We start from the raw sequence: 16,465 nt of genomic DNA, 5'->3' as shown, positions 1-16,465 counted from the left end.
TAGTGACGAAATGCAAATTATATATATATATATATATATATATATATATATATATATATATATATATATATATATATATATATATATATATATATATATATATTCCGTTAGCCTTTACACACCACTTACTAGTGAGTACAGCTGTCTTCTAAAGGAGCACTATTAAGTGCTGTGTTTTTTTTCCACAGCGTTTATAAGCATTAACAATAGGTAAGCAATCAGACTATTTACTACAACTTTACAGGTAAGTAAAAAAATAAAAAACCAAGACGATTATTGCAAAATCTAAATCTGCCCATATTAAACAGTTAATGAACATTATGAATACGTTTCAGACAGAGATCCAACTTAGTTTCAAATAAGTACATGTGTAAACCTGCCTTGTCTGATTGCAGTAAATTATATCAAACTCCCTCACCATTAGTTTTCAACTTCTGAAGTTCAGGGCAAATATACAGTATAAACTTCAAAGTACTGTGAGTATTTATTTGCATGATCTATTGGTCACTGAGAAGGGTAACACGGAAGGGAAACCGAGTCACCCCTTTCTGCAAAATGATTGCCAAGTTTACAATTCTAAAACAAATTCAACAAGTTAACAAGTGCATGGTGTTTCAGATATGAAGAATGCCATCAAGTAATCACTGTTTATCATCATACCGTGACAATGTTTGGTTGCACACACAATATCTCTGACCAGTAGGGTTATCAATGTGAGAAATGGGGATCTGCTACAATTCACACTTTACATCAAGATCAATGTTTAGTTGGATATATTTGTGCAGATGTTGTTTTTGTCCCACACATTTCCTTTAGATAAGAATCCACAATAACAACCACAATATGTTGCTCAAGTAATCGTGTGGAGATGTTAGTAGTCTATTATGTTGTCTCAAATCTCTGGAAGTATAAGTGTCATGGATAGAAATGCAATAAATAAATAAATAAAAAATAAATAAATAAATAAAATACATAAAAAGTAGAACTTGGGGGTATTAACAGTTGATTAAACTTGCTGTTTGTGTTTTAACAGAGTTTCCCATCAGTCAGCAGTATAATTACTGTAAGGAGCCTAAACAATTCTGCAATTACCAATACATTTAATTGTATTGTACACAAAACTAATTTAAATCACAAAACGAGTCAATGGCATTCTTTGAGAGGAGCATTTAAAGATTGTTGCAGAACAATGATGTGTGCCAAGCTCTTGCCACTGTTTTCTGATAACTGCACTGTACATCAATTTAACTAGTCCACTCAGAGAGCTATCTGTACCTTTGACATGAATGAATGGATCCAAATATTAGGCTTCGACAGGATTGAGCAGTAAACCTGTGGTGGAGCTGGTACAAAACGTATAGATGTGGCTTTAACTGAAGGAGTGACTCAAATTTTCACATTTCTGCCACAACTGAAGACTTGTACATTTAAGCAGCTGGCAGATTCATAATAAATTCCATTCTGTTTGTAAATAACCTGCTGGTGTGCAACATTACACAATTTAAAATAAATTCTCTGAAATGCTCCTCGTGGAAATCACTCTACAATAAATGCAAATATTGTCCAAAAGAAGACATCAAAACATGCCCCTCAAATAATCAACTTTTCAGCACTTAAAGGAAAAATCACAACTATTTTTTTTTCTTAAACAATGCATGAGTACTCCAACAATGTACAGGTTATATTTCACATATAATTTGTCAAAACAATTTTGTTGAAAAGCAGTGCATCAACATTGTTGTGAAACGATGTACTATTTTCTTTAGTTGTATGGACAATGCATGTGACATTTTGAAAATGCAATGCCTGGAAGTGTGGCTCGTATTGAACACACAAACAAAGATTTCAATCATGTGTACACAATAAAGGGTTAAACTAATTGTCAATCTTAAATTCTAGAGACAAAGAACTGACTTAGAACTGATATAATTTCCGATACAATGGTAAATTGGAAATAATTATACCAAACTAACTATTTCATCAACTTTCATTTGAACCTAATGTTCAGAGCTGTGTGTTTTAGCTCTGCACATTTCTGAAAACATGTTGGACATCATTACGTCATAAGACTTACAAGATTGCTGTTAAGTAAAAATAAAAAGGTAAAATATAATCTAGGTACATTTGTTCTCAAAGTATGAGACCACCTGTAAAGAAAAGTCTCCTTCCTTGCAATAATATTTCTCATCACAATGCTTTTATTAATCAGAATACATGTAAGATCTATTGAAAACGAAGGGAGAAAAAAAATGCAAGGGAACTCTTGAAAAGCACTCAAAAACTACAAAGTAGTTATGCCTTGAACACTTGGTTAGCTTATTCTGTATGTAGTGTGAGCCAAAATCTTCACATTTTGGTGAAGGTTGATAAAGTGGCTGCATTTTAGCTTAATGAAGCTTAAAGGTCACTACAAGCAATCATGGTTGCCAAGCATTATGTCTATAACAATAATTTAAATCACTCTGAAATAAAGCAAAGTTGAAATCCACTGGGTCTATGTTCAAAGTGAGAGAGTAACAGCGGTTAACAGACAGAAAACAGTAAATCTGTAACCTGTAAACAGCAGAAATAAGTATTTTACATGAGAAACAATGGAAAAACAAGTGTTATAGGGTGGGAAAGTGAAGGAACAGTTACTGAAGGAAAGAGATCGTATCCACTAGTCATCCATAATACACACTCATACACTCTCCACAAGCACTCTCTTACATTACACAAACTGAACAGGATAACCACCTTTTGCATTCCTTCATATGGATGTTTCTGGATCTCCTCCTAGTTCATCCCTAGGGTATCAGAAATCTCCTCTTCCTCCTAAAAGAGTAGTGCTGTAACATGGCTGCTCTGGGGCAAGGCGTGTCGGTGCATGTGTATTTACATGCAGTATAGGTCTCACGCTGAAATTCACAGGTGAAGCTAGCTTGCTACTCAGCCTATTTCAGGTTGTGCAGAGCCTTTAGCACTCATTCTATACTAATATCGAGGGGGCAAGAATGGTCTTTTGGGTGGGTTGAAAGGCCTACTGCCAAAATTGGCAGAGGGACGTTTTGTTCCAGAAAGGAGGGGCTCACGGTTAAGGGAGGGGGGCGTTAAGGGCAGTGGACCTCTGGGAAACTGTGGAGAATGGGATGCATGACGCTGGTTTGGCAAGTGGAGGAGGGACAGAGGGGAGGAAGGGCGGCGGGGTCTCTTATTTGGGGTGTTGAAGGGTAGGCGGTTGGGGATGGACAAGTGAGGTCGAGGTTCACCTGCTGGGGATGGAGGTGTGGTTGGGGTAGAGGGTGATGGTGGTGTGGGACTGGGGCCCTCTCGAATTCTTCCCAGGAGGGGTGGGGGAACTCCAGGAGTGCCTGGACGATGAAGAGGTGGGGCGTGGCGCAAAGCAAACTGCTCTTTCACCGTGCCTGGCCGTGGGGGTTCACCTAACAAGGAAGGGAGTTGGGGTTTGCCACCTCTTGGAGGGGCACTACCACCGCTACCTCCAAGTCCCGTCCCATCAGGACGGAGGTTAACAGGTGGGTAGGGTAGGACTCGGTCTATGGGTACAAGGACACCACCAACCATAACAGTGGATGTTGGGGAAAGGAGGTCTCTAGGAGGGGGTGGGGTTTGAGGGATGGGTGGAAGTGGTGGTGGGACACGAGGAATAGAAGAGGGAAAAAATAGAGGTGGAGGATGGTGCTGAGGAATGCCATGAGAAGGTCGTGTATGGTCCTCATTTGCGTAGGGTGGAGGGGGGTACTGCAAAGGGGGCGGAGGATGAGCAGGAAGAGGAGGAGGAAGAGAAGGGACCAATCCCAATTCTTCAGAATTCTCATGGCCATGATTACGAGAGCGATGTGGGGGCGGGGATTCCATAAACTCCTCCTCTTCATACCAGGCCCCACCCACTCTAGAACCAGCACTACTTCCTCTTCTTGGGCCTCTTCCAACCAAGCGGATGCTTTCCACCGTCTGAATGCGGTTGCTGTAATCGAGGGTTTCGATTGCCACTTCCTCATTGGAAGATGAAGAAACGAGAGTCTCAATACGATGGTAGTGGTCTCCATTGTCAGCCGAAGCTTTCCTCTCCTTTTCTTTCATCCCATCTTCAGATCCTCCACTTGACTTGCGGGAGGCTGCACTTTTCCCTCCCTCTCCGTCCATCTTTGATTTTATTCTCTGATCCTGCAGCATGGCCCCTGATGTAACGTTCAAACCCACTCCTTTTCTCTTTAGCCCTTCTTCATCATTGGTTTTGGTCATTGCCTTGACCGATTTAGTTCCACTTGGAGTAAAGGCAGCAAGCCTTGAGGGTGGGGTGCGGTAATCCCGGTCTTTCCGCTCATTTTCTCCTAGAGCCTCTCGTGGAGTGATCACGGCATCCCAGGGGTCACTGTGATAAGCTGTAGGTGAAAGGTTATGCCCTCCAGACAGACCTGTACTCTGGGGGTCATTGAGGACACAGGGTGAGTCCATGATTTCGTCTTGAGTTGGCGTGCTACCGCTTTCATCTCGGACAGGGGTGCCATCCAGGTTGTCCCCACCAACTAGGAGAGGGCTATTGCTGCACACGTCGTCCAAGCCAAGTCCAAGAGCGCTGAAACCAGGATTTCCTTGAAGGAAACTGTTGATCTTCGACTCCAAGCTGGGCAATCCCACAGCTTCGCTCTCACTTTCTGCCTCTTTCTCTTTCTTTTCTCGTTCCCTTACTTTCTCCCTTTCCCTCTCCTTCACCTTCTCCCAATCTTTCCCTTTCTCTTGCTCAGACTCTTGCTTAAAACTGTTGCCTGTGGGCTTTATGGTCTTCGGCGTTGTTGGGGTGGTTGTGGTCGAGGTCGATCCCGCTGCCGCTTTGGTGACAGCTGAAGTGGATGTAGAGGCAGATGAAGATGGACCAGGGTCTGGACTGGTGAGAGTGCCTGAACGAGCTGAAGAAAGGAGAGATGACAAACCTGCAAGACAGAGATTTAATAAATTTCCAAATAATTATTGGTTCAAACAGGTTTCCCCAACACCCCCCATCTTTCACTGACAAACTGGTTAGAAATCAATGGTGTAATGTGTCCTACCCTGCAGCTTGGGGCTGTGAGTCTGTGTTTTGGTGAGAACATTCAGGATACTCTCAGGGGAGAAATCTACTTTGGACAGGATGTTGGCCAGAGGATTGGATGAGGGAATACTGCCAGGGGTTAAAGGGGGGGCTTTGGAGGAGGAGGCATGGTTGGATGGTGTGGTAGGTGTGCCAGGGGAAGGACGGGACACAGGACTGACACCTGGGTGTTGAGAAAGAAAAAAATTGTGTCATGAAAGGAGCTATAATGAACAAAGTCTTCCAGTTTTATTTTTTACTTCTGGAGCCCGTTCTGCAAAAGCAACTCACCAGTGGTTTTCATTGCATTAGAGAGAGAGCTCAGAATGGAGCTGATCTTCCCCAGATCCACATTGGCCAAGTTCACTGGCAGGGGTGAGAGGCTAACGACAGGGGCTGGTACAGGCGTGGTTGCAATGGGTGAGGTGTTTGCAGGAGGTGTTTGATTGGTTGATGACACAGACGCCGTCTTTGTGGGATTTGCTAAACTCTGGGATGGTTTAGAAGCAGTGATCTGGGAGCTTTTTGTTGTGGAGGCATTTGTTATCTTGGACACAGATGGAAGACTTGACTTTTCTTTTCTCTCATCAACTAGAGGACAAAGGACAACTGTGTCAGTTAAACCTTACATTTGTGATGTTACATAGCATACTAACATTACTGCTCCCCTCTGCTCTGCTCTCTTACCAACGATTCCAGAATTTGCTGTTGTTTCTTCTTCCTCAGACATGTCCATGTCCTCAATATCTCTGTTGTCCTTCTGTTGCTCCAAGCCTCTCCCACTGTTTCCATCCCCCGTGCCCGTGTTCCTCTTGGAATTCATTCCATGGAAGGGTGACTCTGAGCCAGTGGGGGACGGGGCATACTCAGAAGGGGACGGAATGGGAGAGTCATCCAGACTGGGCAGTGTGGCCTTCAGAGCATCCAGCTTACGTTTCAGGCTACACACGCGATTGGCAAAAGCTTTATAAGCCTACAAGAAGTGGTGAGGGGTTTGAGAGAAGCACAGTGTGAGGACACATTATATAAATGGATTGATGCATTAATTTCATTTTATTCATGAAATACAAACAGAATGTTGAACGAAGAAGGGGGGGGGGGGGGTCTAAACAGGCCAACAAAAAGGTAGTAAAAAGAAATCTAGTAAATTGGGATGTGTCTTTTGGGAGTTGTTAAATGTTATTTTAAAGAGTATTTATTAAATGAAACATCTTTTGAGGTGCTTTCTTATCCTCAAAGTCTGTTGTGGCGATCCAGTGGTGGAGATTAGATGTGGGGATGCCTTGGACTTTGTGGGGTAGACAATATAGAACTTGTGTTCTCTCAAGCAGGCCTTTTATATTCCCACTCATTTCCCAAACAGGGGAGAGAGAGGAACTCATATGGAGTAAAAGGAATGGTCTTATTGACCTCCATCTAGAAAGGCATACCTCGCTAAAAGTCGAGCGAGTGAGGACCCCACAGGACAGACCCATTCTAGGGCTGGGACAACGCGTCAACGTCATCGATAACAGACTCCGAATAACGATTCGTCAGACTCAAAATAAAGATGGCGGCGCCGGAGAGTAGTATAGAACCATAGATATACATAATAAAATAAATTATGTAAGTAAGTATATTAATTATGTATATCTATATCTAAGTATATATATTATGTATAATAAATATTTATTATGTATATCTATGGTAGCAACACGAGTGGCTCCTCAGACTTTCAGAAGTGCAAGGCTTGCGGGTTTCGCCACAGTCCATGGGGTTGGCGCGTGGCGTGCATGGAGCAACTAGCGCTCTTAACACAGGCATGCACGTCTGTGTTAAAGGGTCATGAAACCCCCTTGCTGCAGCGGTGTTTTTTCACACCTTCGATTTGAAAAGGCTTGTTAAAAGGGGAGTGGTCGACTGTGAAAAGGTGGGATGGTATTGTGTGGAAAGAGGGAATGTTTGCATAAATAGGGGAGTGTCAGTAGGTGCATTAAGTTTAGCGATACCAACAGCAGCAGTTACAGGGGTTCTGAGACATGTTCTTGGTTCACGTTGGCATTGTTTACCACAGAGAGATTAAATGAGGGATGAGTACAGCGAATGAGAGAGCTATGAGTGGCGTGCAGCAGAGATCGCAAATCATTCAGCTCTTCAAAGTTCAAACCAGCATAATTCAGTGAGAAATGAAAATAAATGTTATTCTGCATGACGAAATATTTTGCAAACGTGATAAAACTATATTTGTCCAAATATGCACGCTGTTTGGCAAGATGAACAACGCGCCGACGTGATAAGAGAACGTGAACCACCCAACATGCGATGTGATAGAGATGTGTAATTCTAGATCGGGGTAAAAGCGAAGGGGTTTGAGGCTAGTCTCGACCGCGCATCTGAAGCAGAGCGACGCGCGCTGGGTTGCCGTGACGATCCGCGCTGTCTATCACTCGGCAGCTAAATCTATATCTGTCCAAATATGCAGCACGCTGTTTCACTAAGAGCCCGAACACATGCGGTTTAGTGCATGGCTGTGACGACAAATAAAACGGAGAGGACGTGGCTTTTGTTCAATAGCCTACAGATTACAGATTGGTTATTTTGCACTCCTGACATAGATAGTCAACGCTTGCAGGTTCGGCGTGCGATTCCTCAGGGGAATTTTACTTTACCGAGCCTTTGTAGCAAAGGCTTCCACAGACGGCGCCGGTTACAGCTCGCTCGGTTACTTCGTATCAGCACAACGCCTAGCTTTCCTCCGTGACTTTTCCGCACGCTGCTTCCAAAACTTCCCCACCATATCTCTACAATAATGATGGAAGACGAGCCTGACAGAAGTGACTGTCTCATGCATATTAACTAAATTATCTTGTATGCATACTACAGCGCAGGGATTGGACTGAATGAGCTTTATGTCATGAATATATATCGAGAATCGCTCGGAGCGGTCGACGTCAGCATGTGCCCAGCAGTCCATACTTGGGCCGAAAAGGCCGTGCCGACGTCAGCATTTGTGACGTTGCTCCGACTAAGCTTTTCAAACCGGAAGACAGAAATCGCTCTGAAAAATGCAAAAATGACTATTTTCACATATGAATACCATTAATGAGTACCCTTAGTGTTTTCAGTGATGTGCAGCCTATACATATCTGTTTACATCTCAAAAAAAAGTGTTTTGGGGTTTCATGACCCTTTAAGAGCGCTTGCTCCGTGCGCGCACGCGTTTTGTTGTCACGGCTACAAAAACAAATTTCTGCACACAGGAAGACAGATGTTTTGGGAATATTTTATGTATTTTAATCACAAAAACAAACGTTTGCATCGAGTGAAAGCATCGGGCACATTGGCTACCTACATAATAAGCTGTTTTAAATTTGAAATGTTCAATGTCTAATCGCGCTGATGTGACCGAGGGTATCCATCCTCTAAGTGAGCACAGTTTCATCCCAGGACTATTCCGGCTTTAAACAGAATTTTGGTGCCCGTAATGCACTCTACATGTAACTGTTTTCACTGTCATGCCGCGGATGCGCTTGGCGTTTCTGTTGCGTGTCAGCCACGGGGCTGCGTGGCGTTTTCTCTGCCTCTGCACACTAGAAGCGTGTCTGACGCGGCGCTGCTGCTGCTATTGATGCGGAGGGAAGCCCTATTCTTAATGTTAAACATAAATAGCCTATTGATACAGCCAAGACAACGCCTGCAGTAGCCACATATATGGTATTGAGGGCAAAATAGGCTACAGAATATTTCATTCTGTATTGACAGTTGCAATATTTCAAAATCGATAATTGTAAAATAATTACAATTAGGCCTATATCTGCATTTATGTAAACCTACAGATTTTCAAACATGAAAATGTCATTTAATAATATGTATTCGTGTCAAAATGATATATAAACATCTTTTCCTATTCTATTTTGCCTGGAGACGCTTCCAAAATGCGGGAAAAATAGGCGCTCTTCTATTTCTAGCAAGCACACGTTTTCCGCGCGTCACAGGCAGTGTGCAAACTCCAACCTGTTAACATGGGAACCGAAACAAAAACGGACACGTCACGCAGCCGAGACGCTCACGCTTGCAGTGTGTCCCTGGATTTGATTAACCAACTTGTTGATATTTAATCGATGGGGATAGCCTGTAGGCTGAGTTGCATACATAGAAAAATCATATATTGTGTTTCTTTGTTGTTGGTTTATACTTATTTATTTGTGTGTGTGTGTGTGTGTGTACTTTATGTTTTCAAGGTTTTATTGAATGCATTGCTCTTGTATAGTCTTACTTTGGAATTTTAAGAGCAATAAACATATATTGCAATGTTAAGAAATTCGTTTTTTCATTCAGATAATTAAATCAACATGTATAAATTGCTATTATGCAATTAATGGGGAGATAATCGATAATCGAAACCGAATCGGACAGGAAAAATTAATCGATGCATCGTAAAAATAATCGCTAGATTAATCACTTAAAAAATAATCGTTTATCCCAGCCCTAACCCATTCCCACCCAGGAACATGCAGACAGCCAAAGAAGGGATGTTTTTGAATCTCTTATTATGGAGTAAGGGAAGGCGAAAGAGAGAAACAATATTTAGCATTTTGACACTGGCATCAGTCACTTGACACCAGCTTGGTTGATGAACAGAAGTGCTCATTCAATTTTTAATAAGTGGTGTTTGCCAAAGCAAGCGTGTTCACAAAAATGTGAACAAACTAGTACAGAGTTGTTGACTCACATTGGCAACAATTTTGACCTCTTTGTACTGCATCTCATAAAAAATGTCTGCGTTTCCCAGTGTCTCCAGCAGAGGGGGTCCTGCCTTCATCTGGCCCTCCAGGAATGTCACAAATTCCTGCAGCTTTGTACTTCCCTCCTCAAAGTCCTTTGAGAATTTATTCCCTCCTGCTTTATCTGTGGATGTAAGGAAAGAGATATTTTGAAAAGCTTGTTCTTCCACAGTTATATAGTGGAATTTTTTGGAGGTATGTCATTACCTTTTAACCTCTTGAGGGCCTCAGTGCTGCAGACGTCCACCCTGAGAGCAGCTAACTGCTTCTCTCTCAAATCACTCTCATCCATTGAGTGCTTGTATGACATTAACCGCTCCACAAATTCATGTGGCTGACAAAGAGATTAAGACAAGAGATTATTTTTGTGTTTAATTATTAATCTAATAATTAAAGAGGCAGGAAAACGACTAAACCTATAGATAGATTATGACTCACAACAAACTCTGCAACAATTTTAGACTTCAGAGCAGTTTTGGGGTTGGTTGGGGCTGCAGAAAGAGGAAAAATACAAACAATACATGGTCAAATTATTTTTTGGACCCTTTGCATTGTTATTTATTGGATAGCTATTTGTTAACATATGCGCACTTCATTTATATTCGGCCACAACAAACATATTACAATCAGTGTTTGGGAATAGTGCCGTAAATACATTTGTTTAATCACTTTCTATTTCAAATACATTTAAATAATGTCAATTACTGAAGGTCATTTCAGTCATTTGTTATGGGCTTTATTACAATGACAAATACAAACCAATTTTTTTTCAATACAAACCTATCAAATAATGTTTTATTTGCTTGTTTGTTTATTGACTTTAAATTCTATTAAAGCAAAAAGTATTTTAGATGGCAAAAAGGGTAAACAATACAATTTATAGAATTTAAAGAACTAGACAAGAAATTGCAACTTAATGCAAGACAGAAATTTTAAAATGTGTTATACTAAATAATCAAAACATTTTATATAGGGCTGTCAGCGGATTGAGATTAATTAAATTATTAATGCTTTAAAATATTTTAATGCAAATAAATTACTGAAGCAGGTAAAATTGCATCATTTACGTACTGCAGTTAGCTGATTTTAGAAGTTGGGACTGAACTGAGCCTCAAAACATCCCACCGATGCATGGCCAGATGATATGCAAACAACATTTCTTGGCTGGATAAAGCAAACCAGCGTCTTGCTAAGTAACATTTTGATGATGCTAATTGTAATTAAGGTAAAGATTATTGCGGTGACATACGTGGGATTGTATATATTTGATGCCCATATTTCGTGTATGTGCTCTCTTAACACAGATCGCACATTGTATTTATTCACAGAGACATTTCAGTACATCCCCGTTTTTCCACACACACTCCGGATAATAACTGATTTGTCATGTGTATGTCATCCTGCTCAAACTTACCAGGAGGAGGGGGTTGCTCTTTCACTTTCTCCTTTTCTTTCTCTTTTTCCTTCTCTTTCTCTCTCTCTCTTTCTTTCTCTTTGTCTTTCTCTCTCTTCTGCAGATTGGATTTCAGCTCAGAGATCAGCTCCTCAGGATAAACGTTCCTCTCCTGCCAAATACTGAAGATCCTTTCCACTGACTTGCACACTTTAGCGTCCCTACAAGCACACAGAGAGTCAGCACAGAATGCAATTCTGTATTAAATCACTTATTCACACACACACGGTTTACTAACTTGACCAGCAGGGCGGCGTCTGGTAGCACATCAGCGAAGGTGGTTCGGTAAATGATAGCGTTCTTCCTTTTGCAGTTCTGAATGACATCATTAGCAACGTAGAAGAGATTTAGCCTGTGGTTGGCATCCGCTGCAAAAGAACAAAAAGAAAATGGGGAAAAGTTTTGTTATTAGACTGCAACTAACATAAATGAGAAAGGATGAGCATATCAGAGGTGGTAGCAAGTCACACATCTTCAAGTCAAAAGCAAGTCTCAAGTCAAGTCAGTGGCTCACCTCAAACAACTAGGGCTGTCACAGTTAAGAAATTTCCCTTGCGGTTATTATGGGTGGCTCAATAGCGGGATATGCGGTATTACCGCAGTGGGGGTTTTTTTGTGTTTTTTTACGAACCTAATTTATACAGATTTTACTGCATAAAAGGCAGTAACTGACAGAGACACACATTTTAAAACATTTTTTTATTGTTAAATGCAAAACAGCAATAAAAACATGCCTTTCCCAATAAAAAATAAAAATAATCACAAAAAATAAATCAAAGAATTCTAAAGTATCACATGAAAACAACGTGTAGGTCTATGTGAAAATACAGATAATAAACAAAATATTACTTAAGCATAAACAAAGGTGATTTAGACCTGGGTTATCATGTCCTTGTTTTGCGCTAGGAAAAAGCAACATAACCTTTTGTGGTTTCAGGGAGGATAATAATAATAATGCGTTCAATTTATATAGCGCTTTTCAAGGCACTCAAAGCGCTTTACATAGAAGGGGGAATCTCCTCAACCACCACCAATGTGCAGCATCCACCTGGATGATGCGACGGCAGCCATATTGCGCCAGAACGCTCACCACACACCAGCTGATTGGTGGAGAGGAGACCGAGTGATGAAGCCAATCAGGATATGGGGATTATTAGGAGGCCATGATGGACAGGGGCCAATGGTCAAATTTGGCCAGGATGCCGGGGTTACACCCCTACTCTTTTTCCGAAAGACATCCTGGGATTTTTAATGACCACAGAGAGTCAGGACCTCGGTTTAACGTCTCATCCGAAAGACGGTGCTCTTTGTCAGTATGGTGTCCCCATCACTATACTGGGGTGTTAGGACCCACACAGACCACAGGGTGAGCACCCCCTGCTGGCCTCACTAACACCTCTACCAGCAGCTACCTGGTTTTCCCAGTTGGTCTCCCATCCAGGTACTGACCAGGCTCAGCCCTGCTTAGCTTCAGTGGGAAACCAGTCTTGGGCTACAGGGTGATATGGCTGCTGGCTCACATGGATCACATGGGGGAAACAATATTTCTAGGGGCACTGAAAACATTTTCTAACGATGCGCTCGTTGCACATGTATTTGTGTGCGACTTTAGACGGCAGAGGATAATCTAGACTGATTATCGCGCCACCGGGAAAGTGGATTCGCATTGGAGTCGATGCACTCCTCATGCAGATATGGCCAGGGACAAAACCAGCCCACGCAGTCGCCTCTCCATTGTTATATAGTTTGCTGGCGTTGCCTCTTCTGTTGGAATTTTCCCACACGTCAATTCTGACCAATCGAAAAGCAGTTTAAGAAATATGCCATGGCCAATGAGTGATGTGGATGTTGTCACGAGCCTGCGTTTTGGTTCGTTTCAACTGATTCAGACCAAAGCAATCAGTGTGGTGTGAAAAGGAACCAAAAAAGCTGAAAAATGATTCCCTTTTCCAAACTATTTCAAGTCCATCATTCTACAGTGAGGAAGATTATTCACAAGTGGAAGACATTTAAAACAGACACCAATCTTCCCATGAGTAAACGTCCCAGCAAATTCACCCCAAGATCAGACTGTGTAATGCTCCGAAAAATTGCAGACAACCCAAGAACTACACCTCACACTCTACAGGCCTAAGTTAAATGTAAAAGTTCATGACAGTACAGTTAGAAAAAGATGGGTCAAGTATGACATTTTTGGAAGAGTTGCCAGGAGAAAGCCTCTTCTTTAAAAAAAAAAAAAAAGGTTAGGTTTGCAAAGTTGCATTTGAACAAACCATAAGACTTCTAGAAAAATGTCCTTTGCACAGACAAGACCAAACTGGAGATGTTTGGCCATAATGCGCAGTGCCAAGTTTGGCGAAAACCAAAAGAGCACATCAGCACAGACACCTCATACAAAAAGTCAAACATGCTGGAGGAGGGGTGATGATTTGGGGCTTGTTTTGTAGCCACAGGGCTTGCACACCTCAGTCAGAGTCGACCATGAACTCCTCTGTATACCAAAGTATTCTAGAGTCAAATGTGAGACCATCTGTCCGACAGCTAAAATTTTGCAAAGATTGGGTCATGCAACTGGACAATAATCTGACGATCTCCAGCAAATCTAAAACACAATGGTTGAAAAAAGTAATAATGAAGGTGTTGCAATGGCCCAGTCAAAGTCCAGACCTCATGTATGAATCCTCCACATTCAAGTCCTCCATGTTCTGTGTTTCCGTGTAAATGAATGGCACAGCATGCACACACGCACACAGTCATTTTAACCTCTGCCGTGTCACTAGGAGGACATGGACACAAAATTCATAAACTCCACTCTGAGTCACTTCATGAGCATTTACCATTTCACTTGAGGAAACGATCATATCATGAACAGACACTCAAAGGTCTTCATGGCAACCCGTCAAAATAAAAGATTGGCTTAACTTAAAGAAATTTACAGAAATATATTAGGCAACTGTTGTACAGTAGATTTAGCTATGTCTCAATGTATTTATGGATGCACTGATCCAATATTCAGTATCGGTATCAGCTCCGATCCGCTGTTATTTGCCGGACCAGGTATCGGTCAGACGGGATTGATCCAAATCCTTTTAGACATACTTAAGTCAGGTAGAGATCGTTTCACAGCTCAATGCAGAAGATCTTGATGCTACCCTACTCCCTCAAAGCTTCTTCTTGTAACAGGTTACCAACATTAACATTGTGCCTTAAGAAGTTAGTAAAAGGTCTCGATACATCTTCAAAAGCATTTTGTTTGTTTTTGACAATGTGCGTTATTTTTCTAATGACATATTTGATGACATTTCTTTAATCCACATTCCAATTCTTGGCTCATTGATATTTTTCCAATTAAGCGCAATTATACGTTTAGCTTGTAAAATACACATATGAATCGGACCTCTTTGCTCCGTAAGAGGGGGCTGATGGGATATATACCCAGGATAAACAGCTTAGGATCCAGTGGTAGTTTTTTTGATCGAATTTCCTCTATGATATCAGTAATACCCTGCCAAAAGGGTTTCACTTTCACACATTCCCATATACAGTGGTACAGTGCACCTCTTTCCTCATTACACTTTATGCAGGTATCAGGAGTTATCATTAAATTTGTGCAACTTCACAGGAGTTATATATGTACGCATCAGCCATTTGAACTGTATGAGTTTCAAGCTACTGTTGACTGTCTGCATCTGAGCCTTCTTCCATGGTAAATGGACTGCATTTATACAGCGCTTTTAAAAGACCCTATGGCCATCCAAAGCGCTTTACATTTTTGCCTCACATTCACCCATTCATACACCAACGGCTGTGTCAGCCATGTAAGGCGCCATCCAGCTCGCCAGGAGCAGCTCTTGTTTTACATGCCTCATTCCAATCTTCACGAGATATTTCGTCATCTATATCTTCTTTCCATAATCTTAGCATGGATTCTGAGGATTCATCAGACCCAGACACAAACAAGTCATACTAAACGTTAGTCGATATGAAGAGGGCTTGGTCGAATACATTTTCATTAGGTGGTTAGTCACAAAAAAAAAAAAATCACGTGAAAAAATTATGCAATCAGGGGCTGCGCAGTCACGCCCGTTTCACACATAGCTACTCCGTCTGCAGTGCGTGTGCGGTGCGTATTTTTTTCCATACTCATGTTAAAGGATTACAGCTTTCACACTGCACGCGGATGCGGTCATGCAGCAGTGCGACGATCGTTTTATTACAGAGTCTATTTTTTGATGCTGTTTTTGAATAGTTTCTAATTTAAAATGTTTGTGATTTTTGGCTATAACCTATGTTTAAATGTTTTGCCACTTGTGTGAGCTAAATCTAAAGTACTAGGCTATATAAATATGAATTAATGAATTTAATAAAATGTTGTTTAAATGAAGGCTAGTATACCTTACTGACTTCTATGAAAGTGTAAACAAAGAAAATAGCAATTCTGACGAGCCATGTTCAGTAACAACTTTTGGATTTTAAATTAAAAAATAATGAATAAATGCTGTTTGTGGTATGCAACAGCGGATCAGTTGCGGACTACAAACGCAGCATAGCCTATGTGAAAGCACAACAGGGCGTGCGGATCCTGCACCGCATACGCAACGCAACACGCACCGCACACACACTGCAGACGGAGTATGACATGACATCAAACAACGATCGGTCAACAAGACCTTGTGCCTCGCGGTATACCAAAGCACACTTGTGGAGAGGTGTCTGGCTGATGCTAATAATTATGTCAGGAAAAAAGTCCAAAGTGTGGGATCATTTTGAAAAGTCGAAGGACGACCCTAAAAAGGCTGTTTGCAAACTCCACAGGCAAACATTTGTCTATCACGCGTCAACATCGAATATGTCTTATCATTTAAAACATGTAAGTAGTAACGTTTCCTTTTTGTAGGCTAGGTATTTTTTATAACGGGTAGGGTATACAAATAAATAAATACATATTCTTTTTATTTATTCTTTTTTATAAAATGCAGAAGTTGTTTTTTTATTCTGTAAGAAAAATTAGTCTGATGTTTGCAATTTGTTGATTCAGTTCAAGACTCATCTGTCTTCTTAACGGCAGTCTGCGGCTTTGCTCTGATATTTTTGATCTGTATTAGTGTTCTTTAAATTATTCGTTCCACATTTTGTCTTAAATATAGTTGTTCTAAACAATTTAATCAAACACTTGTT

At 41.3% G+C, this 16,465-nt stretch overlaps 2 protein-coding genes and 1 pseudogene across 2 annotated transcripts in view; all 3 read right to left on the bottom strand.

Annotated features, from left to right (window-relative positions):
- The window catches only part of tars2 (threonyl-tRNA synthetase 2, mitochondrial), a 44,661-nt gene extending 41,784 nt beyond the window's left edge, over window positions 1-2,877 (bottom strand). The window contains exon 1 of the mRNA XM_067449261.1: window positions 2,737-2,877. Coding sequence (XP_067305362.1) covers window positions 2,737-2,745 — 9 coding nt within the window. The 5' untranslated portion in view covers window positions 2,746-2,877. The remainder of the gene's footprint in view (window positions 1-2,736) is intronic.
- Window positions 2,878-2,972: 95 nt separating this feature from the next.
- The window catches only part of rprd2b (regulation of nuclear pre-mRNA domain containing 2b), a 52,347-nt gene continuing 38,854 nt past the window's right edge, over window positions 2,973-16,465 (bottom strand). Inside the window, exons 2-10 of the mRNA XM_067449256.1 lie at window positions 11,526-11,655; window positions 11,249-11,448; window positions 10,273-10,325; window positions 10,042-10,168; window positions 9,783-9,958; window positions 5,759-6,044; window positions 5,363-5,662; window positions 5,052-5,255; window positions 2,973-4,934 (exon numbers count right to left, since the gene is read on the bottom strand). Coding sequence (XP_067305357.1) covers window positions 2,974-4,934; window positions 5,052-5,255; window positions 5,363-5,662; window positions 5,759-6,044; window positions 9,783-9,958; window positions 10,042-10,168; window positions 10,273-10,325; window positions 11,249-11,448; window positions 11,526-11,655 — 3,437 coding nt within the window. The 3' untranslated portion in view covers window position 2,973. The remainder of the gene's footprint in view (window positions 4,935-5,051; window positions 5,256-5,362; window positions 5,663-5,758; window positions 6,045-9,782; window positions 9,959-10,041; window positions 10,169-10,272; window positions 10,326-11,248; window positions 11,449-11,525; window positions 11,656-16,465) is intronic.
- On the bottom strand, window positions 12,687-12,803 carry LOC137083968 (5S ribosomal RNA; annotated as a pseudogene).

The sequence above is a fragment of the Pseudorasbora parva genome, chromosome 7 (genome assembly GCF_024679245.1).
Source record: "Pseudorasbora parva isolate DD20220531a chromosome 7, ASM2467924v1, whole genome shotgun sequence".
In the NCBI taxonomy this organism is placed as follows: domain Eukaryota; kingdom Metazoa; phylum Chordata; class Actinopteri; order Cypriniformes; family Gobionidae; genus Pseudorasbora; species Pseudorasbora parva.
The sequence above is the reverse complement of the archived record's forward strand: the minus strand, read 5'-3'. Positions and strand labels throughout refer to the sequence as shown.